At 34.3% G+C, this 24,366-nt stretch overlaps 6 protein-coding genes and 1 non-coding gene across 8 annotated transcripts; 6 read left to right on the top strand and 1 right to left on the bottom strand.

Annotated features, from left to right (window-relative positions):
• Positions 1 to 848: 848 nt before the first annotated feature.
• LOC108198369 (butanoate--CoA ligase AAE1) lies at positions 849 to 5,522 on the top strand. Of its 2 annotated transcripts, XM_064082589.1 has the most exons (3): positions 849 to 1,020; positions 1,749 to 1,978; positions 4,012 to 5,522. In XM_064082589.1, exons 2-3 carry the CDS (start codon positions 1,775 to 1,777, stop codon positions 5,434 to 5,436), a joined length of 1,629 nt encoding a protein of 542 aa, XP_063938659.1. In that variant the 5' UTR covers positions 849 to 1,020; positions 1,749 to 1,774; the 3' UTR covers positions 5,437 to 5,522. The 2 variants fall into 2 exon arrangements, with proteins under 2 accessions (XP_063938659.1, XP_017221612.2); XM_017366123.2 differs by lacking the exon at positions 849 to 1,020 and having other exon boundaries at positions 1,718 to 1,978.
• A 1,933-nt stretch (positions 5,523 to 7,455) lies between these two features.
• On the top strand, positions 7,456 to 8,474 carry LOC108198368 (uncharacterized). The gene has a single exon (XM_017366122.2). The coding sequence runs from the start codon at positions 7,490 to 7,492 to the stop codon at positions 8,393 to 8,395; it is 906 nt and encodes a 301-aa protein (XP_017221611.1). The 5' UTR covers positions 7,456 to 7,489; the 3' UTR covers positions 8,396 to 8,474.
• Positions 8,475 to 9,487: 1,013 nt separating this feature from the next.
• Positions 9,488 to 9,571, top strand: TRNAL-CAA (transfer RNA leucine (anticodon CAA)). The gene has a single exon. It is a non-coding gene; the product is annotated as a tRNA-Leu (tRNA).
• Positions 9,572 to 10,905: 1,334 nt separating this feature from the next.
• On the bottom strand, positions 10,906 to 12,017 carry LOC108199131 (uncharacterized). Its single transcript, XM_017366874.2, has one exon. It carries the CDS (start codon positions 11,875 to 11,877, stop codon positions 11,032 to 11,034), a length of 846 nt encoding a protein of 281 aa, XP_017222363.1. The 5' UTR covers positions 11,878 to 12,017; the 3' UTR covers positions 10,906 to 11,031.
• Positions 12,018 to 13,801: 1,784 nt separating this feature from the next.
• On the top strand, positions 13,802 to 14,689 carry LOC108199196 (uncharacterized). The gene has a single exon (XM_017366930.2). The coding sequence runs from the start codon at positions 13,802 to 13,804 to the stop codon at positions 14,687 to 14,689; it is 888 nt and encodes a 295-aa protein (XP_017222419.1).
• A 1,779-nt stretch (positions 14,690 to 16,468) lies between these two features.
• Positions 16,469 to 18,025, top strand: LOC108199197 (uncharacterized). The gene has a single exon (XM_064082607.1). It carries the CDS (start codon positions 17,015 to 17,017, stop codon positions 17,897 to 17,899), a length of 885 nt encoding a protein of 294 aa, XP_063938677.1. The 5' UTR covers positions 16,469 to 17,014; the 3' UTR covers positions 17,900 to 18,025.
• Positions 18,026 to 21,880: 3,855 nt separating this feature from the next.
• LOC108197524 (uncharacterized) lies at positions 21,881 to 22,964 on the top strand. Its single transcript, XM_017365170.2, has one exon. It carries the CDS (start codon positions 21,976 to 21,978, stop codon positions 22,786 to 22,788), a length of 813 nt encoding a protein of 270 aa, XP_017220659.1. The 5' UTR covers positions 21,881 to 21,975; the 3' UTR covers positions 22,789 to 22,964.
• Positions 22,965 to 24,366: the final 1,402 nt, after the last annotated feature.

Here is a 24,366-nt window from a genome sequence, read left to right as displayed (position 1 = left end):
TGTGTGAATATCTTGCATACGTGAGGCGATCTGGCGAGAAATTTTTGTTATTTGCTTATTTAATTGATTAATTAATATAAATATAATTGAATAAACTAAAAAAGAAATTCAAAATCAGAATTATTTAAATATATTATATATATATTCTGTAACAGTCGAATCTGATTAAATTAAATTTATCAAAATATGTATGGGGATAGAGTTCCATTGAGTCCACCATTTTATTGGAGTTCTCGGGATGTTCTACAAATAAAATATCTTGTAAAAAATGTTATCTTGCAAAAGATATTTCATAAATATCATTACTTTAATAAAATATTACAAATCTCATACATTTATAAGTAAAATACGTATGTCTACAAACTAAACATGTTCTATAGAATAATATATTTTGCTTTCTACTCGTAAAATGTATGAGATCCGCAATATTTTTAATATAATAGTGATTTTGTAGAACATTATTTGAAAAATAATATGTTTTGCAAAATTTTAAGCTATATTTTACTTGCAAAACATATATGAACTCCAAGAACTCCAATAAAATAGTGAACTACCATAGAACATATAATCTACAACAGCAAAAAATATAACAGCTAAGAACTGAATTTAAATATTTTGTAACAATCGAGAATTAATATGTATATTTATCAGGTGAGTATATATTAATTATAAATATTCTGTAACAGTTGAGAATTAAGATATATATATTCTGTAACGGATGAGAATTAATTGAATAATTTATAACGGCTGAGTTACAACAATTTAAATCTGCAGCCGTTACACTTCCTATTCTCGTCTTATAAATAGAAGAACAACTCATAAGATGGTACTCCTGTATGCAACTCACAAATCATAAACTCTTTCCTTTTTCTCTAAACTAGCTCCAACGATCACACTATCATAGTGTAAGTGGGCAAAAATCTATTTAGCAGTCGGGACTTGTTTTTTGAAGGCCTGACAATTCAGCCATTCATGCCTTGTTGATTGTACACGGTTATGACTAATTGACTATAGTGAACGGTACACTTCTTTTACCGTCTTCATTAATACATTGTATTTCATTGATTTGTTTTTCATCTTCGTAGATTGTTTTGTTAACGGGTGGCTTGGTCTAGTTTTGTTAAATATGTTACGTAATTACCTCATTGTTCCTGTATTTTTAAGAATTTCTCACATTTTATATTTGAAATGTTAAGAGGGGTGCATTTAATTAGGATTTTAATCTATAGATTTTAATGTATTGTATGTGATTTTGATTTTGTGCGGATTTTAATGTTGTAGAGTTTATGCAGATTCTTTAGGATTTAAGCATAATATTTCAAATTTCATGAATTTTGGTGGGATTTCAAAAAATATCACTTAAATATCACCATATTTTAGTTGATTTCAAACAATCTCAATTAAATATCACCATATTTTGTAGCATAATTTAAAATCTTAATTGAATAGCAAAAGATTTTAATGAATTTGAATAATCACAATTAAATATACTCGAATTTCATGAAGTACACCCCTAATATTAAGTCGTATTCGTACTTGTCACAGAAAACTGACAATTAATGGATGACGGCAAAAATAAACGTCATAACCAAGTATGAACCATTAGCGCAGGTCTTGTGTTTTTGCGCTGTATTTCAAGAGTTCATCCTATCGTATGATATATTAATAATATAATGTAAATTCTAGAATATAAAAGAGTTAGTGCTTCTCAGGTTAATATTTTATATGGTTTGTGCATGTATATGTAGCTACCATTGACGAGAAGATTGAGAAAATGAAGTGTGTGATTCAATGCTCAGCAAACAACATGATCATGCCTTTGTCTCCGATCAACTTCCTGGAACAAGCAGCATTGGTTCATGCCGAAAGGGTCTCTATCGTTTATCGAAACACTAAATTTTCGTGGCGTGAAACGCGTCAAAGATGCCTCAAGATCGCGTCTGCTCTACATGTTTTGGGAGTTAACCGTGGTGATGTTGTAAGTTTTCTCATTTCCTTAATTAGCTTCTACTAATTGATTGCCGTTACATGTTTTTCAAGGCTTCAGTACTTTGTTGCTCGTTAATGAAGGACAAAGTTCGACGTTAGTTTGCTTTGATTATTCTCGTAAATTTAAGCTTTAACTCTCCTCGAAATCTTGAAGTGATATGTTTTATCTTGAAGTGATTTGTCCTTATTTATTTGTCCATTTATACTTTCAAAACTAATTTAATGATAGTTTTTCAAATATATCTCCATAATTTCAATTTTCAAGACTTGACTTATTTAAAACTTGGTTGAATTCATGTTTTCAAGACATAAAGTAGGGGTATTCCACCATTTTCAAGATATTAATTAGAGGTATTTAATGAAAAAGTTTATACAATTAAGTATTCCTTGGTATGTGTTTTTCTTTCCAAAATGGACAGATAAAAAGGGACGGAGGGAGTATTACTCACTTGCAATGAGAACATGACTTAAAATCGAGCTCTCATATATCAAGACTAAATTATCAACTCCCAATTTAATTGAGTTATATACAAGTGTAGGAGTATTTGATTTAGTTCTCATAATTAAGTTCCTATACATAAGAACATGATTTAGAATCGAGCTCTCATATATCAAGACTAAATTATCAACTCTCAATTTAATTGAGTTATATACAAGTGTAGGAGTATTTGATTTAGTTCTCATAATTAAGTTCTTATATATAAACTGAACTTGCATATATCGAGACTAAACTATCAATTCTCGATAATTCGAGAATTATCGAGTTGTATATAAATGTAAGAATATTTGATTTAGCTCTCATACATAAATTATCAACTTCGATAAAATTAGAACAAAAAACGATAATTTATGTATTATGATATTTAGTCTAAACTTTATACGACTTGAATACCGATCAATCAACTTCGTTAATATGAAAATATTTTGAAGATATTCAAGGATGAACTTTATTCTTAACTTAAAACACATTATATTGTACTAATATGAGTTAAGTATTTGTTTGATGATATTTATGACCCATTCTTCCGACTATGGTCGGCTCATTTGAGAATAATGATTTCTGTGTGTGGAGATCGGCTCATTTGAAAAATATCATTTATATTTGTTAAATAACATATTCAAGTAATATTTATATTTATGTATTCTATTTATAACGTATAAGTATTTATATTAAAAAAATAATTATTTCTGAACAATCAGATTTATTTTTTAAAAATTCAAGTTTAAAAAATTAACGAGCTCGAGCTCAGACATCTTTATTCGAATAAAAAATCTGCTCTGCCTGTCTGGAAAACAATGGAGGGATTGTCCTTCCAAAGTACTCGTCGGTTAAGATTCGTTTACACTCCAGACTAAACCTATGACGACGGCCATCAAATATTACATCTGTGGAATATATGAGGTCTGACTTTTTTATTTCTTTAACGTTGTTTACGCTTCCTAATTCTAGTTCAGGGAATGACAATTTGAAGTTGAGTAGTTTAGACTATTTTATATTTTGACTTTATACACCGTTGAGTTTATCTAATACTCCCTCCGTCCCCTTGAATTGTATACATTGGGGGACCGGGACGCGGCACGGACTTTAATGCTCCCGTAAAGTGTAGTTGTGTAATTTATTTTTAAAATTTTCTTTTTTTGAATTAAAGTTTGGATGTTATATTTTTATTCAGAAAAAGAAAATTTCAAAAATAAGTTACAGAACTATATTTTATAAAAGCATTGAAATGCGTGTCGAGCAGTTGAAAAGAAATGTATACAATTAAATAGGACAAAGGGAGTACAAAATTAATATCTCCCTGCAACTTGCAAGTGTAAAGCTAACATTTCATCTTTGACATCTTAATTACTCCAAATTAGGCATCAAAAATTGTACCAAACCCGAATTGCCTCGGCAAAGACACTTGTCATTAGAAATCCGACACATAACTAAAAAACGGTTATTATTGTGTGATTATGGACACAGACTAGAAAAACCGTTAAATGAGTTACTGTAAGTATAGATCTTGTTAAATTTGACAGGTTGCAGCTGTGGCACCAAATATCCCAGCACTCTATGAGTTACATTTTGCAGTTCCCATGAGTGGAGGTGTGCTTTCTGCACTTAACACAAAGTTGGACACAACAATGTTGGCTTCAATACTAACGCAACTGGAAGCCAAAGTGATTTTCGTAGACTCTGAATTCGTCGAAGTTGTGCATTCAGCATTCGAAACTTTGTCGTTGGCACAAACCAAGCTCCCCATCCTAATTCTGATACCAGATTCGGATCAAGAAGTTTCACATTTCGAAAAACTTCCTAATGGTTGCCTAAATTATAGTTCCCTGTTTGCTATGGGCCAAAATGATTTTCAAGTAGTTAAACCGAAGAACGAAATTGATCCCATATCAGTGAGTTACACTTCTGGCTCAACAGGGAAGCCTAAGGGAGTAATCTACAGCCACAGAGCAACCTATCTCAATACTCTGGCTGCAATTTTTCGATTTGAGATGAGAAAATTTCCGGTGTTCTTATGGACAGTTGACATGTTTCGCTGCAATGGTTGGTGCTTACCTTGGGCAATGGCTGCGCTAGGTGGCACGAATATTTGCACCCGAAATGTCACAACAGAAGTCATTTTTGATGCTATAGAGCTTCATCAAGTAACGCATTTATGCGGGGCGCCATCAATCCTGAACAAGATTGCAGAGGCGCCAGCTAACTATACGCGGAAAAATGCCTACAAAGTGGAAGCAGTAATTGCTGGAGCACTGCCAGCAATTGAAATTTTGTCCAGAGTTCAAGAATTGGGATTTAACATCACGTATGGATATGGAATGACAGAGGCTCTCGGACCCGTGATTGTTAATAAGTTGTCCAATGCAGAGTTGAGTATGTCAACAATAAGCCTAAAGTTTAGACAAGGAATCATGGAAGAAGTTGATGTCAAAGACTCAGTAACAATGAAAAGTGTACCATCTGATGGAAGAACCATTGGGGAAGTGATGTTTAGGAGCAATACTATGATGTCCGGTTACCTCGGAGATTCGGATATGACTAGAAAGGCTTTTGAAGATGGGTGGTACAGAACCGGGGACCTTGGCACTAGACTCCCTGATGGTTGTATACAGGTGAAGGATCGCGCAGTGGATGTGATAAAGTTTAGGAAAGAAATCATAGGGACACTTGAAATTGAAGCTGTCTTGTTAAATCATCCTATGGTTCTCGAAGCTGCGGTTGTGGCAAGGCCTGACAGTGTCAATGGTGAGACACCTTGTGCTTTTGTAAAGTTAAGGGATGAATATGATGATAATGTGAGTGGTGAAGAGATTATCAAGTATTGCAGGGAACTACTGCCCCTTCACATGGTCCCTCAGATGGTTTTTATGTATGATTTACCAGTTAATTCAACAGGAAAGATTCAGAAGTTTGTTCTGAGGGAGAAGACCAGGACATGCAGAATCTGAACATTTTTCTTTCTACATGTTTTACTGATGTAGCATGCAATATTTGAACATATATGTGATATGCAGTTAAATTTGGTGTTTTTAAATGTATCATTTTTTTCTTCAGAAAAAGAAAACTCCTGGCATTCAATTGAGTCCATCATTGGGCTTGACTGGGTTCTCGGACTGCTATAGTTGCAATAGGGTCCAGTATGATATGAGGGCTTGTGACGCTTGTCATTAAAATTTAACTTTAAGGTGAACTCTGAAGTTGGGTTGGGAGTTGGGACGGCCATGACATTGGAGATTGGGTTATATTATATGATGCACTCTGAAATTTCAGTCTGACTCTAACCGGTAAGTTGAGCATTATATAAACCTACAAAAAAAACTGATGGGTCTCGATTCCTGACAAGCGGCTGATTTGAGTATTCAACCATCTATGAGGTATCTTGTGTGAACGGAAGGGACACTTCATCCGCGTTCAGTGTCCAATCAACTTTAAAAATCGTTGATAGATGGTTGCAAGAATCACTTGTGAGGAATCAAATGTCTGAGAGAAATAATCACGTAACTCACGTAGTTACGTGGAATTAGTGATGACGATAGAGAAATAAAGGAAAAAAAAAATCAAAAAATGAAGTTTGCCATCATTATTTAGTTAGACTATAAAATAATTATAGGTTTGCATCATTATGTTTAATATTGTTTGCTTGATCATTCGTTAAATACATGTCTTAACCTGCGTTTCTTTTCTGCTATGCAAGAACTACTAGTCCACAATGTTATCAGACAATGTGACAAGCAGCTTAACTGAAGACATTTTACGCAAACATGAATACTACAAGTTCAATGTACATCTCATAGTAATACAAAATGTTGCCCATGTTGTGTTAATCATTTTTGTCATTCGATTTCCCCGGATTCTTGAACAGCAGATTATGGTTTTAACGTTTCATGAATTTTTTTTATGTGACTCACTCCAATTTCCAAGTTACCCGACCTTATAAAAACCTTATACTATGTCTCCTTGTCTACTAAACATGCATTATATAATTCTCTTACATATATTGTTTCAATACCTAAATGTTCATTCAAAGACTTCTAAAAATCTCTAGTCTCAATTTTTTACAGGCAAGAAAAGGCCAAAGAATATGCTGTCTCCGTTCATGATTGTGGTCTGAAACTAGCCTCAATTTCAGTAAAACATATATCAATTTTCGAGATTCATGCTAAGTTATGGACCCTCTGAACCATATGTAAGTAACATGTCTTATACACAGAAGTGCCGATCTTATGTTTATGTGTCAGTCATTCCACCTCCCCTAACCAATGAGGTCACATTCTCAATTCTAAGATGCAGGTTTATTATTAAACTGTATTTGCCATTTGACAAGGAAATGATAATGGCTTATGCCTCCTTGTCTCCTAAACATGCCAGCCAACATTATTAAAATGGCATTTTAAAATAACCATAGGCATAATTTTCTGATCCTGTTTAATTTTACTTGATGTGGCGTCCCTAAATCCTAGGGTTGTACGACCTAAGAACTTTTTTTAAGCTACTATTTCTTGTCGTAACCTTGTCGAAATTATATTACCTACTCCTCTATGCACCTCTGTGATTCTTTGTAACAAGGCTATTATCAGCAGGGTCAGTGATTTATCATTGCTCAATTGGTGTATTTTATTAAGGAATATTCTGTAGTAGATTGTGAATTGATCATGGGGAGAAGTTGGGCATGTAGGCAGAAATCCGAACTAATGGTTAATTTTTATATCAATTCTACATACATCGGTGGGTGGATAATGAAAGATAATCAGGGATGAGCGTTGTTCATTTAATGACCACAATTAGAGAAAAGATTAAAGAATTTTGTTGTACTCCAAATTTGTTACAAGTTCATTAAACCAGTAGGTACACTCAATTTGGCCTCACATGGAAGTTGTTTAACTTGATTCTCTAGCTTGCTTTTGTTGTGTCTTCTATATATAGATTGATCCTTAATTTGCATTCCGACATATCTCAGACACAGAGTACTTGTAACCATTTGTGAAAAACAAACACTAGACCATGAATTGCTCCTTTGGGTTGCACCCAGTGAGGTCCATTAGCTTGCCCTCTAGATTGCACCCTACTTCCCTCAAAGTTGATACAGAGTTTGACAAGCTTAAAATTTGGGAAGCCTCATTGCCATCCTTGGAAGAATCGATTAGTGGCCAGACTATCCTAAAAGGTCTGGTTGGGCTAGCTGAGCTGTACAATAGTGTCGAGGAGCTTCTTCAGACTAGCCGCACTCAAGAATCCATTTTACACCATCAAGATAGTAAAGTTTTTGAAGAGGCACTTGAAGGTTCAGTGACTCTTCTTGATGCGGGTAGCTGTGCTAAAGATTTGTTGTCGAAGATGAAAGAACATGTGCAAGGACTTCAGTCATCTTTGCGTAGAAGAGGTGGAGGTTCCATCCAACAAGATGTAAATGCATACACCACCTTCAGGAAGAAGGCAAAGAAGGATGCTTTGAAGTGTATTAGATTACTAAAGAGAGCCGAAGGCAAATTTGTGTTTTTGCCTCTATTAGAATTAGATCCTCATTTGTTGATGGTGATCAGAGTGCTTAGAGAACTAAGCAGTATTACAAATGTAATTTTTCGACATCTCTTATTGTTTTTGTCCACACCATCCCTTTTGAAAACCAAGCTTGGAGGATGCTCCTTGATCTCCAAACTGATGCCAGTAGGTTTAGTCGTTATTGAGAAGGGAAAGAAGATCAATAACGAAGTAGGGAGAGTTGATGTTGCCCTTTGCAGCCTTAGTGCACATGCTCGAGGTACTGGTGTTACAGATGAAGTTCGAACTGTACAAAATAAGTTAGAGGCACTTGCAGTCAGCATTGATGGACTCGAGTCTGGAATAGACGCTGCAATTAGGCGACTTATCCAGTATAGAGTGTCTCTCCTTAATGTTCTTACTTGCTAGTTTCTCAATCACCCCCTTATTCTCTAGGGGTCATAGGATTATACTTGTTTACAGAATCTGCTTGTACAAAAATATGATATAAGAAGAGTACAGTTAAAATACTTCTGATTTCGACTCCTGCTGCAAATATTTATATTAAACGTTCAGCTCAATCTTAATTTATCAAGGAAGCTAAGCCCAAAAATCATTAATCAGTGCTCATGCACCTGTCTTGCATGTTAATTTTTTTAGATTAAGTTACTCCAGCATTTCCTTCACGCTAATTTTCGATAGGATTTTGATGTTTATATTATGAAAAACTGAGTTACAAAAGAATTAGGACAGGCTCAGCGGTGGCAGAGTTGCTCCTACTGGTAAAAGAGGTCTAGATTTCAATTCTCACTTACCGCGCTATATGTAAAAGAACAAATACACCGAGAAAAATGTCAGTTAAGAAATCTGAGTTGTAACCGATTTATAAATTAAAAGGATTGCTACATCTCTAAAATTATTAAATTCAGATTATTTTCTGCAGCATCTAATTTCCTGGAACACAACCTGAACTTTGCAACTCTTATTTCACTGATTACTCACTGATTATGCCAATTATTACTACAAACTATCACTAATGCCCTGCTTTTATGCATGAACCTCCCATCTACTTCTACTACTGGTGGTACCTTCAGCATCTGTGAATGAGTAGCTTTGCTTCTTTTGTTTCCAAGAATCCTGAGAGTTTCAGCCAAATTTGTTACCTACAATAAGGTCAAACTAAGATAAATTAGTATATAAAAATGTGGTTTTCGCAGGAATTGTCTTTTAGCAACAACTTATAACTGTATCCTAGTTATCAGAATGGCGATTAACTCTGCATTATACAAAGCAGACTCATTGATGGTTATATTTTTTCTCTTTTATCATAGACGTTAGTACACTGTAATACACTGATACTGCAGATTTTTGCATATGTAGAGAACATAAGTATATCTTGACAAACAGGGAGATAGTCTTTGCTTTATTATGCTTGTGATATTATTACATATCTTTGTCCTACTAGTTTTCAAGCAACTAGTCAGGAGTCAAGTAGCTAGTAGAGCATAATATTTCAACATTGTCAGGATGGCCGAGTGGTCTAAGGCGCCAGACTCAAGTTCTGGTCTTCGAGAGAGGGCGTGGGTTCAAATCCCACTTCTGACATTTTGGACTTGATTTCCTCACATTGCTTAATTGATCCATGCCTATAAATTCATCCTGGCTTTATTTTGCACATAATGGCTTCCAATAATCTATCGTGCCAGTTATATTTTTTGCACAGAATGGCTTCCAATAATCTAAAGTACATGATTATGTATTCGTTTTACTCGGTTATAAGTTCACTGATCCTTTATAGTCGAGCAAATTAGAGAAATGGACAGTGCAATCCTGAATAATTTGTCGAGGTGTTGTATGCTGTCCAGTTGGTTGTACTGGAATTATTTGTATGCTACTGCTATTAACTTCTGCGGAATAATCCAATAATGGTTCCTTATATGCTTTAAATACGCATTCAGTCTTTTTGATTTCTTCTCCAGCACTGTGATGCTCTCAAAACTAATTGATCTTAACATTTTAAGTGTTGCTGATCTAGATAGGTCAATAGCGAGGCCTCAATTTGGTTATTTACTTGTTTCAGCAGAGATGCAATCAATCTTTTAAATTTTTCTTATTTTCATTCTGGAAGAAGGCAAAACTGTGTTGGTTGCTTCGTATGAATGACTTATCAGCCTTCACAAACTCCAAATTGCAAATTTAGGTGTTTCATGCGTAAGAGGACACTGTCATCAATCATCACAAACATCTACCACAGCCAAACTTACTACAAATTAAAAGATTTGTGTGAGAAGGTGATTAAGAAATCTGAAGCTGATTTGGATTGAAGGGTTGTTTGTGCATAGCTATGATTCTTAAGTTGTGATAGAGATTTTGAATTCAATAAGTACATGTACACGTAAAGATGGTTGTCCTTGTTTGCAACACAACTAAAAATCTCTCTATCCACAAGAACCATTTTATAGGAAATAGCTGACCAATTGTTAATCCGCCACTTGGCCTATTATTTACATGTGAGCAAATTTTGAACCTGCTACTACTCAATATTTGTGGATTTTACTTAAAAAACTGACCTCTAATTATATGTAATACCAGTTCTCAGAGAGGCCTTTAAATATTTATGTAAATTGCATTGTTGGATAAGTGTATTCTGTCCTGGAAGTTACTCCGGGTGTAATGCATTAATCACCACCATCTTCTCCTCAGGCTGTCAGCGAGCATTGGTGGAAGGAAGCTTATAAGTTGTCTAATAGAATAAGATCTTTGTGGCACTGTGTGATGCTTATGTATCAGGTTTTTGTCAATAAGCTATGTTCTTGTTATTAGTTAACTACTTAACTACTTAACTGATATTTATTTTAGTAACAAAATTGAAGTAGTGGGGCTTGGGAGATTAAAAGAAAAGTAACTGGACTTGTAAAACAGATGGATGAAAGCATTGATTCACATTATGTTTCCGAAAATTATATTATAATGTACACAACTCTTGAAAATTACATATCCATATGCATATCCTCTAAAATTTGGTTGCCTCTGGGAAAATTTCAAGTGAAGCATCTTAAAGAACATCAGTCTGATGCCATGTTTAGGAATAAGGTTCTGGTTTTGATCAAGCGCCTAAACAGACACTCTAAATTACTCTCTATGCCTTCAAAATGAGTCTCCAGTGCTACTAGACCTCGTTGTGCACTTTCAATCTTCTCCCCTTTCCTTGATCTACAAAGACTTATCAATGCTGCATCAATCCTTTCCAACTCATTCATGTTTTCCTCTTCACACGACACTCGTTCTGTGTGGATCAGCTTTGTTATAGCTGACCATCTCCTTCCCTTTGTCTTTGAAACTGGTACCGTCACAAACATCAACAAGGATTGATAAACCGAAATGCTTGACAATGTAACTTCTGTCAGCAATCCTATCACTGATGAGTGTTTCTGATCTGAATCCAACATTGCCAAAGCCTCATATTGTTTTTTTATTTGTTTCAAAGATGCAATCAATCTTTTGGCTTCCTTCTTCATTCGCCTCCTAAAGGAATTGAATTTCACAACGCTACTTTCAATGCTTATGTCTCCTTTTCTCCTTCGAATAGATGATTCAAGGTCTCTTGTGTGTTCCTTAATTTGTGAAACAATATCCCTTGTTCCACCACATATATCAAGAAGCCTCACAGACCCGTCTAACAGACAATCCATCAGAGCGGACTGTTTGGTTAACTTAAGGCCAAGAAGATCATTTGTGCAATCATACAGCTCTGCCAAGCCAGACAGACTGTTGCAAATTGCTTCTGATGTCTGGCAGCATGGAGTTTCCAATGTTTTGAGCTTGCTAAGCTCCTCTTTGACTCTGATTATCGCAGGATGTGATCTGCAAGGCAAGCTTATTGATCTAACATGGTAGCTAGTACTAGCCATGGCTTTAGTTTTCTGTGTTTTGATTTTTTATCAACTGTAGTTTTTTTGATGAGAACTACTTGCTATAGGCATTGCTATATATGCATGCACAAAAGACAGGAGAGGAGACAAGATGTGTCACAGGATGCAGTATGATTACCATGTGGGCTCCTCTGTGATCTGATTATCTTGTTATGCATTTGGCCAACAAGGCTCTAACAATTTTCTATTTCTTTGCTTGCTGCTTCTTAGTATGAGTTGGTTGCCTCCATTACTATGTGCTATCATAGTTTAGTTGCAATGTTTTAAATTTTTTTATCTTAAAATGAGTTAGTTGCCTTGATTACAATGTCTTCTTATGATTTCTTTACTAACTTTCAGAGTTGATTGTCTTCATTACTATGTGTTCTCATAGTTCCATTACAAACTTTGAATACATTAGATTTTGTCTTAATACGAGTGGTTGCCTTCATTACAATGTGCTCTCATAGTTTCGTTACAAACTTAGAATGCATTAATACTTTTTCTGGTGCCGGTGTGAAGATTATATGTCAGAGGAATCTTGGCTCTACCACCAAGCCGCACCAACATCAAGAACAATATGAAAACACGAGATCTCTTTAGCCATGTTTCAGAAATAGAGCCTGGCAGTTTGTTAGGGATCAAAGGTATGAAATGAAAGATTGAAGCAAATAGAAAATACAGAAAATTTGTAATCTATGGTGGAGTCAGAAAATTAGTGTCGTGAGGCTAATAATAAAAATAAAAAAAATTAATATTCTGTGATAAAGTTTTGGTCTAGTGAGGGCCAAAAATAATTTGTATTATACGCTTCCATGTAGTAATAAAATTAAACTGCTTCAACTTTTTTTTCCCAATAATGTACTATGTTCAATTTAAAACCTGATCGTTAAATTTCGTCTCAACGGATGAGAAGTCAGAATCATTATAACTTATCCCTATCAGGTATATTAGAAAAAAGAAGAGGGAGAAGTCATTCTTATTTTTGAGGTTCTTGCAACTATTTTGATTCTTTCGTTTTGCTGAGATCTAATTTTAAACGAAAAACAAGCAGATTTTGAATCATCTGACAATGCAATAGAATCACCCTGATCCAAAGAACACCCACTGAATTATGACAGCAAACCACTCGTGTACAGATATTAAAAACAAAGACCATCTTACCAACTAAATCCATTGGAATCTTTTAATTATTTTCAATATGATCCTTAATATATGAATATGGTACATCATCTCCGTATGATCCCAATAATTCCACTGAAATTTCCCGGAAATTTAGAGCCCCTGGACGCTTGCTAAAACTTAATATAATCCCTCATTAGGCCTGTTAGCCTGCATTATAATCATGCATTATTAAAGAAAGAGCTAGATTGATTTTGTCTATGCATGATCCCCAATCTCATATTCTCATCGACATCCAAATAACAATGCAGTAGCACGAAATGAAAGATTGTTGTACGATGCAGACAAACAATTCGTGTGCTAATTTTCTGCAATGGCTAATGAAAATCTCTCTGAAATTTCATGTATCTCCCTGCATTATCATATCTAATAAAGAAATATGCTGTGTTGCTGTTACAATGACATGAGTATGTTCTGGATGAGACAGAGACAGCATTGCCAGCTAATTTATATGGAGGTGATGCAGCTGCAATTTTTTATTAGTTAACATTTTGTAATGGTGTCAATCATACCACATTATGAGGAAGCTACAAGGAGATGAATCATGCAATTTTTGTCAAATTTTAGTGCATTTTGTAAGACAAGTTGTAACAGATTAACAAGTTTTAAGGGAGAGCCCACACTAGCATCATTTTTTTGATCTTCTGTCCCCTGCATTGTGGTGATATAAATAGCAAAGTCTGCAGTTTTTACATACCATTCAAAGTTCAAATCTTCTGAATTTTTTGACAATATAGCAAAAATGGCTTGTGCATCAGAAGCCAACAACAGTCATCATATCAGATCGATTAGCTTGCCTTCAAGATCACATCCAAATATAGTTGAAATTGATGAGGAGCTTAGGAAGCTCAAAACCCGCGATGTATCATCATCTTGTAATGCATCTGCGGTCTCCAGTGACCTATTGACACTTGAAGGTCTGTATAAGTGTATTGCTGATCTTCTAAACTTGCAACTTACGCAACAAGCCCTTTCTAACCATCGCCAAGAGAAATGGGTTGATGAGTTGTTGGATGGATCTGTGAGGCTTTTAGATATATGTGGCACCACAAGGGACTTCACGTCGCAGATTAAAGAACACGTTGTGGATCTTCAATCTGCGATAAGAAGAAAGAAGGGAGACTTGACCCTTGCCACCAGCATATCAAAATTTAATTCATTCAGAAGAAAGATGAAAAAACAAGCTAGAAAATTGATTGCAGATTTAAAGCAGGTGGATATCAAAATCACATGCTCAGCAATCTTCGACTTAGATTACCACTTGTCAGAGGTGATCAGAGTACTAAAGGAAGTTAGCTCAGTGGCCATATCAGTTTTCCAGTCCCTCCTGTTGTTCTTTTCTTCACCAGTTTCCAAATCCAAGTCAACTAAATGGTCATTAGTTTCAAAATTAATACAAAAGGGAACTGTAACCTGTGAAGAGCAACTCCAAAACAAGAATGAGTTGGAAAAAGTTGATTCTGCACTAGACTCATATGATTCGTGTGAAAGTGAAAAGATTGAAATCGCGCAAGAAAGGCTAAAGGCACTCCATGATGGCATTGAACTCGTTGAATCTGCAAGCGAGTGCATGTCCAGAAGATTGATTAGAACAAGAGCATCTTTTCTAAATATCATCTCCAGCTTATAGATCTAGCATCAGAAAGTGCCTTAGTTTTACATATTCATTTATTAGTTCAACTGAAATGTAAATGAGGGATATTTATACTTATACTGGAACATTTACAAGATTAATCTTCTACGGCTACATATATATTTGCTTTTGTTTATTCTCAGAATACCTTTGGCTCTTCGAACATCATAATATTGCATGCAATCCTTGTTCTACAACTTATTAAAAAGTAAATATTAAGATCTCCATCAAGCTCAAGCTAGCTCAGTGTAACATTTTCTCTTCTTTGGATTTATTCCATTCATTTTGCTGAAGTGTTTCATCAAATATAAACTTATATCAGCCTGTAGACTATGGTATTGTGCTTTCTTATGGTTTTTGCAATACTATTACTAATAAGTAACTACAGACTTGGTTCAGTTATGCCAAAGGTTCATCAGGATCAAGAAGACCCACGAGATTAAGTAAAAAAAACAAATAAAACGCACACATGATAACTTGATTTAGACGGGTAAAAGGTTTAGGCAGAAATTTTGCTAAGTTACCAGGTTTAAACCATATTCAGTATCATATATGTACATGTCTGGGCTTGAATAGAAACTAGAAACTCTTCACAACTCTCTATTATACAGAGCTCTAATACCATGTTAAGTGATCAATTCTCCTAAAACCTCGAGGTGTTAGAAGAAGGGCTTACCAGGATCATATTATATTCTAACAAAGTTCAATGGTTCAAGTGATCTGCACTATTGTTATTTTCTCACCACTGTAACCGGTAATTTGTGCATGATTAATTTTAGTCTAAAATAATTTTCACTCAGAACATGATTATCTTATACACATCTGTACATGATTATTTCGTAAGCTTCTTAATCATAAAATTGATGATTAACAACAAAAACATAATTGCACCCATTAAAATTCATCAACAAAAGGAAGACTTTGTCAAGATTGATTAATCTGAAAACGTATATATTAGCTGTAGATCTTGTAGTTTAGTACTAATGTACTTTGCATATGGAAAGGTACAATAATCCAAGCAAACCTCAGTGCAGACATTATTGTAAAACATGCCACTCTTGCAAACATGTAGAATTAACAACCATATCCATCATAATCTTAGATCAATAATTTAAGAACTTAATGATCTAGCTAAATCCACAGAGTACTGGTACTAGTAATTCTCTGCATTATTTGTACAAGGTTCTTCTCATTTAGACAACTTAAATGCAAGCCACCGTCTGCAAATTTAATGGCTGCCGACTTTGATAAATCCAAGAAGATCTATGTATAAGCACAAGGGTGAGAGTGTCATTAATAGATGCATGCATGAAATAGACCAATCAATATGACCCTTAGTCCCTTACACATATGTGGGCGCCAAAATAAACAATGAGCACTATAGCTCCAGATAAAACAAAAACCAATCATTAATGAGATATATGTTACCAAGATTGTTGTTAATCTCAATAGTTTAGTTGTCCTAATACATGCATTTAGGATAATCCCTGGTGCATTGGTCTGGGGCCTTCTTGTACCTGAAGCTATGTTAAAAATTTACCATGTTCTAAAGTCAAATGGATGAGAACTCTGTATTAGTGAAAGAAGATTGTGTTACAAGATCAAACTGAATATACTATTTTTCGGAGGTCCGATGACTAAGATGTACGCATGCCTTACTTCTGACGGTGAGTTGTAACAATAACAAGGGCCTAAGATGAGCACTGCATTACCAATAAGTGGGAGCTAGACATAAAAAATAGAAAGAGACATGACTCACCTAAGAGTTAGCAAGTTGGGCAGCAACTGACATCCAATAAGAGAGAAAATCGAGCAATACGGTGGAGACACGTCTACAAAAGACACATACCTGCAACCATTTTAGAATATTTATGGCCAATCACTTAAACTAATCTGGTATGTATCTTCAATCCTACTCCAGAAATCTCATCTGCATCTGTAATTATTTATTAATCCCCAGAAAGATCACACAATCTGCAGCATCATATTAAAATCTATTGTTAAATACTTTCTTGATGACTTGAAATCTCCCCTTTGATTCAACTTTTGCATATGCAGAATGCACGTAGATGAAGCTGCGCAAAAGATGGCAATGTGGCACTCAAAGAGCATGCCACACCAAAAATGACCAATGAATTTCACCAAATACCAAGACTTAAAAAATAGCAAAGGTCATCTTGATCACATGCCCATTACTTTGTCCCATAATTTTAAAACTAATCTTGCTCTTGTCTTAGCATTTGTCTATATATAACAAAATGCAACAGAGGTTTGGATATCAACACTTCACATAACTTCATATTCTTAACACAGAAACAAACAATGGCTGCTTCAATGAGATGCAACAAACCCCGTGGTGGCATTCGATCAATTAGCTTACCTTGCAGGCCACATTCGAGTACTTACAAGATGGATCAGGAGCTGAACAAGCTTAAAACATGGGAAGCTGAAGTATCAACAAATGCACCAACAGCAGAGACCATCTGCAACGGCCTATCTGGATTAGGCGAGTTGTATAGATGCACGGACGATCTTCTCAATCTGCCACTGACTCAACAAGCCCTCTCTGCCCTTCAACACGACGACCCATTCAACGAGTTGCTGGATGGATCCATCAGATTCCTAGATATCTGTGGAAGTGCAAAAGATATTATGTCACAAGTTAAAGTAAACGCTGCAGATCTTCATTCATGTCTACGAAGGAGGCCTAAAGGCGATCCAAGTAGCTTTACCAAGTACACATTGTTCAGAAAGAAAATAAACAAAGATGCCAAAAGACTAGCCGCAGTTCTTAACCAACTAGATAACAGAACAAGTGGCTCTCAATTTGCTGATTCAGATCAACACTTAATTTCAGTTATTCGAGTACTCAATGAAGTTACTGCCACCACTATTTCTGTATTCAACTACGTACTCGTGTTCTTAGCAACATCCACAAAGGTGAAATCCACAAAGTGGTCATTAGTTTCAAGATTCATGCACAAAAACAGAGTTGCATGTGAAGATCATCAACAAATGAATGAAATGGAGAAGGTGGACGCGGAATTATCAAGTATAACATCGGGTTCAACTAAAGAGTCTGGTTTGCTGAAGCAAAGACTAGAGGCATTGGAGGCCGGAGTTGAAGGAATTGAAAACGAACTGGAATGCATGTTTAGGCACATTGTTAGAATAAGAACTTCTCTGCTTAACATTGTTTCGCAGTGATTAGATGTTTTGACAAAACTATCCGAATTTTAGAGGATTGATTAGTTTATAGATGCTGATTGAAATGTAAAGAGAAAGAACTGTATTAGTTCTTTCCATGAGTAAATATATACAAACATTTGAGTTCCATCACATATAGTCTCTTCTCTATTCCATGATTTCTTCTTCTTTGCTTCTATATGTATAAATAATGAATGCAACTAAGATCCAAAGTGTTATATCTAAACCGATAAGCTTAAAGATCTTTATATTTGTTTCAAAATTAAATCACGTGAAACTGTTTCAGAGGATCCTTTCAATTCCTTCCCTCCCAATTCACATTCCTACTATATTAGAAAAATGAATAAGTTTATAACAATGTATGATGTTTAAAATTAATAATGAGGAGACTAATTACACAAATTATAATTTCATGAAACAAACTAACCTAATTTCATAACCTTAGCCGGTTTCTTAATGATAACACGTTTAGGTTCAGAGATCAAGGTTATTTAATAATATCACTATATTTATAATTTGTTTGGAAACCCGGTTTCATCATATGGATATTTGAAATAACAACTCAAATACTGTCATTTAAAATTTATTATATAAAATGAAATGCATCCTTTTAAACTTCCTATCTCTTATATTATTTAAGAATTGTGTGAACCCAATATGAGTGAGTCTTTAATGGTTCTATTATACATGTATTAGAATCGTATTTATATATAGATTTAGATAGTGGTTCATGTGAGAACAGTGGGACCAATTGTTTTGCATTTGTTAAGAAAGTGTTGAACAATTATTTTGGAAAAATTTCACTTTTTTAAATGATGTATTGTTTTGGAGCAGTTACATACAATAATCAAGTATTTCTAGTTATAAGTATGTTGATTATGTTCATATAGAGTCAGCAAATATTGATATATATTAACAGAATAGAAGTGTATTTTTCTTGAATAAAAGGAACTTATTTTTGTTAAAAGTAAATCTAAGTTGCTCTTGCACGAGTCAGCTGCCTTTATTCATTAAAATTAACACCAGTTTTGGACTAAGTTAATATTATTGGAAAATATTCTGATTCTTATTCAGGCCATCTTAGATCAAATTTTTATCTACGGCTACAAACCTTAACAGGGGACATTGCTTAAACATTGACAGCCATGCACAAGTTAGAATATAACTCCATCTTCTCTGCCAAAGTTAAGCCTGCATGCTTTATAATAATATATTAATAACTTTAATATAAGAACCCATACATACATATGACATATATAATCTTATCCTATTGCTCTTTCTTTAAAAACATGTAATATCCCCAGACAATTAATCTAAACAAAAATCTCAATGTTATTGTGTACTGAAGGTACATCCTATGCAGACAAATGTACGTACAAGTTCTGCATTTCATTTAAATTAGCAACCGACTTTCATGGGTTCATGAACCCTTTTACAAGAATAATAAGTTGACGGTGGTACCAAATTATAAATTAGCCTGTAGAAAATCTAGGATGAAATCTTTTATAGGAAGATGTATCTAGGCTGTATATATTTTTTCTTCGACTTTTTGCTGATATTACAAAAGGGAATAGAAAAGATTTTGATTGAATGTTTTGGATATTAGACGGTTTCAGGCCTTGTTGGTGGAAAGGAGCTTCAGCATGTAATTTTGTATCGGTATGTTAAGAATCTGTGCGACAGTGTGAGAAATGTACGTCTGTATATACAATGAAAAATATTTGATATATGAAATTGTGTACCACCAGATTCACAAAGTAAGTATGTGTTAATATTTTATTAAAAAAAAGTCCAAACATCTATTAATAATATCAATTAAATTTTTCCACTCAATTATTATGTCATTTTTTTTGCGCCTATAATACTCTTATAGTCGTATATAAATACCCAAGTTTGAAGTTATTCAGATCTTATTTGTGTGAACCATGTCATGGAGTGCGTTCTAATTATCACATTATTAGATTTATTTAAAAAATGTCCTTTTCTTGGAACCATAATTAGTTAGATTTACAATAATTAGGCCAAGTATGTAACAATTTTATATATTAGCTGTGAAAAAGTATTTTTGTTTTTTATTATTATTATTAAATAAAAAAAGTTATCTGTTTTCTCAAGAATTTCATAATCAGACAAATCAACTGGTCCTTACTTTGTAAATAATATATAATATTCTTTCAACAAGAAGATACCACTATGTAGGTTTTGTATTAAACATACTAGCAAGTGTGGGGAGTTGGCACACCTGGGCAGGTAGTTAGAATATTAAGGTCAAATAATTTTGTTATTGTGAAATTTTTCGAGATGAGCTCAAAAATAAAATGCAGGATGACTCGTCTATCTCGTGGCCATTCTGGGAGAGTCGGACTTATTATTAATCTGAAATTGTGAACTGTTTATTAAGCTGTTGAGTGAGTCATAATTCAAAATAATATAATATTATTTATTTTAGACTGAATTTATGCAAATTTATTTTCGAGCGCATCTTAAAAGATCTCATATTAATAGATTTATTTTATTATTTATATTCCAACTAATTTTCCATCTCACAACGATGTTTTACGGCTCCTGAAAATCTAATTATATAATCTAATCTTCTTCTAGGTTACTAGGTAGAAATTATAATTAGAAATCAGAGTATTTTTAATGGAATTGACTGATATATTAGTTAATATAAGTTTAAAAAAACAAAAAATAGATATTGATTAGAATTTAATAATTTATTAAACTTATAATTGATTGATTAAACTAACATAAACTAAATAATAATTATCTTGACAAGTTGTTTTTCTATTAACACTATCTTGCCATGTGGTGCATGCAGAGCCCACTTTTAAGCCCACAAAATTTTTAAAGCTACTCAAATGATTTAAACCTATTAAGTAGAGGCCCACAACAACAAACCAGTAATTTTAACTTTTTAAGCGCAGCTAATCTGGTTTTATCGCAAAATTACCCTTATTAAGCTCTTGAACACTTACGATTAAAAAATTATTCAATAGAATTTTTTCCAACGGTAGAGACTAGAGAGAACACTTGAAGGACGAGACAAGTGAAAGCCAGCTAGTAGCAAACCTTAGCGCAGACAATGTGGAACATAGCACTCGTGTATACATTTATTAAACATGTGTCTGCATTCATTGTAAGTTTGTAAACCCATATCTATCAATAATTAGCTTATTAATCACCTTAGATCCCACTCTACCTGTTTTTTTCCTAATCATACAACCAACAATTAGCACACCAACATAAACATGATTTAGAATTAATACAAATAATTACGTTAAACAGCTTGGATAATATAATTTAAACAATTTTATATAATTAGAAGCCAAATTTTCAAATTTACGCGAAAAATCCCCGTTTCAACCCGATTAGTGATAATAACAAGAGGTCGAGAATTTGAGAGTCCGAATACACGACGAAAATGATAAACAAGTGGAAACGATAACTCGCCAGAAAAATTAAGCGGATTAGGCATCTTGCTCTGACTTGTACAAAAAGATCAAAACTAGAGTAAGCAAGTTAGGCAGCAAGGCAGATGAAACGGTGGAAACACGTTTGCAAATAAACCATAGCCGTAGCTTATTTAATCTGCTGAAAGATCTCCAGATCTCCACTGTTGCGATTATAATACCATCTTTTTTCCACATTGATGCAAAAAGTTACACGTATGTGGATGGTAGGAAAAAAGTGAAATGTGGCACTCGAAGAGCAATAATTGGGAGGCCAAATTGGCGTGACTAATGCATTTTTATAAAAATGCTAAAAAAATGTGGCAAATTATTGTTGAGCTTGCTGGGGACAAAGATGAAATAATTGAAATAAATAAGTCCATTTCACATGAAATGCCAGCCACGTTACTATCGACAGGGGCGGAGCCATCTTGTGCGAAGAGTTACCCGTGAAATTTTAAATACGTCCTTTTCATCCGCTAGTTGCCGATATTTTTATAATAATATCTAGATACATTTGTATAATATCCTAGGGTATCAGCATATAAATAGCAGAGAGTTGAAGGTTGAGGTATCAAATATTTTCAGAGCTTGGCAGATCAAAAGTTTTGACAAGTTAAGAAAATGGCTACTTCAATGAAATTCAACAAACGTTGCACTGTTCGATCGACTAGCTTCCCGTCGACGTTGCATCCGAGTGCTTGCAAGATCGAAGAAGGGCTTACCAGGATCAGATCATGGGAAGCGGAGGCTTCTGATGTTTTGACAGCGGACACGGTTTGTGATGGTCTGTGCAGGCTTGGGGAGTTGTACAAATATACAGATGAGTTTCTGAATTTGCCACTGACCCAGCAAGCGCTTTCTCACCATCAGAACGAGAAGTGTGTCAATGAGTTGATGGATAAATCGGTGAGGCTTTTGGATATCTGTGGGAATACAAGAGATGTTATGTCAGAGATTAAAGTTCATGCCAGAGAGCTTCTGTCTGCTTTAAGAAGGAAGAAGGGGGACTCAAGCGCGGAATTTGCAGCTTTCAGAAAGGCGATTAACAAGGATTCGAAAAAATTGACTGCATCTCTCAAGCAAGTGGATACCAAAAGCAGTGTATTAGAAATCTTTGATCAAGATCAGCACCTAGGTGCAGTGATTAGATCACTAAAAGAAGTCACTGCCGCAAGTGTTTCTGTCTTTCAATCTGTTTTGCTATTCTTATCTACACCTATATTGAAGCCAAAGGCTACTACAAAGTGGTTGCAAGTTTCAAAACTGATGCACAAGGGTGCTGTGTCAAGTGAAGATCAACAGCATGATGTAAATGAAGTGGATCGAGTAAAGACCTTGGAGAGTGATGTTGAAGGCATTGAGAATGGCTTGGAGAGCATGTTTAGGCACTTCATTAGAACAAGAGCGTCTCTGCTCAACATTGTTTCCCAGTAATTAAGTAGTATGATCTGTGATTCTTGACATCTGCAAAAGTATCCGAATATTAGAGGATAAGCTTGTGGAACTCAATTTTGCATTGTATAAACATGTAAACAAAACTATTAGCTATTACATGCTCATTTTCGAATGTATATACACAATTCCAATATAGTACTTCAATGTTTCACATACCTCGGTCTCCACCATACTGTCACTGTGTTCTTCATTTCCAGGATTATCTGATAATGCAAAACATATCCATGGAGGAATTTTGCAACAGATATGATAAGAATTAAATCAATGTCACTAAATTTATCTCACAAAGCATGATATGGTATAATCCTTCAAAAAAGCCTTATCCTAAGTTTAATCTCCCATACACTAATCTCATTAAATTTCTATGTTCATGGGTTCCTACATATCCAAAACAATTGGTGAAGTGAATAATTATTACATCCAAATTATGATTTATGATTTCTTCACCACATCGTATATAAAATTCCATCAGTATATTAGTAACCAATTGAAACCCATCTGACATAGTAACTGAAACATATAGCATATAATGCATATCTCATTTGAATTAGAATCTGGAAAGGGTAAGATATATGAGCATATATTATGATACTAGAAAAAGTTAAAGTAGGGAGTCAGTTTCTGCAGATTCCCTGTTAACCTTTTCGAAGGAAAAAATAATAATTTAGAAACATTTCAAAATTATATAAACAGATAAAATTTGGAATCGCATGCCTGCATCTCCTACTGATAATTAACCAGGCCTGCAGGGACATTCAGAGAATCAACCTACTTCATTCCTCAAAGAAATAATTATGGTAAAAACATAAATTAACTAAACAGTTAAAAATTATTTCCTCAGTTATAGATGAAAATGTCAGTCTCCATGAACCTCGATATAGAAAAACAATACAGATCTAAGCAAAGAAGGAATGAATAAATAATTATACAACATCTTAGCTGTAGTCACTTCTTTGGCTGGCCAAGTGCAAACCTGAAAGGGAACACTTTGGAAACATGCCAGCCATGCACAAATATCATATTGTCTTTACCAGTATTCAATATCTAGAAAGTAGAAACCACCACCCATATGCAAACAAATTATTGTATATTAGTTGCATTATTATAGTCCATATCACATCAATATCTCTAAACAGCCATCCCAGATTCTAAATTTTGGCCTACATTCGAGGTCCATGGTAATGTAACAGGATAGAAATTGATCAGAGTTTCACCTGATAAGATGATTAAGTTTTATCATGTCACACAGTGTCGGATAACTGCTTAATCAAAAAGCAAGTTATATAAACGTCAGGAAGAATCAGAGAAAACTTAACCGAGGTCTGAAAGCACAAATCATTAGACAAAACTTGCTAAACAAAAAGCGTGCACACACACACAACGAAAGTCATTGCTACAACACAATAATTAGAGGATAATATATATCCAGATTCCAAAAAGAATATAGTTTTAGGTAACAAACCTCAGTGTTGACATACTGACAAAATACCATTCGTGCAACATTTAAGTAAACAAATTAAAACATTATTCAATGTTTATCTCAGCGACTATATCAAT

This window comes from Daucus carota, chromosome 8 (genome assembly GCF_001625215.2).
Source record: "Daucus carota subsp. sativus chromosome 8, DH1 v3.0, whole genome shotgun sequence".
Classification (NCBI taxonomy): Eukaryota; Viridiplantae; Streptophyta; class Magnoliopsida; order Apiales; family Apiaceae; genus Daucus; species Daucus carota.
This window is presented reverse-complemented; position numbering and strand designations above follow the sequence as displayed.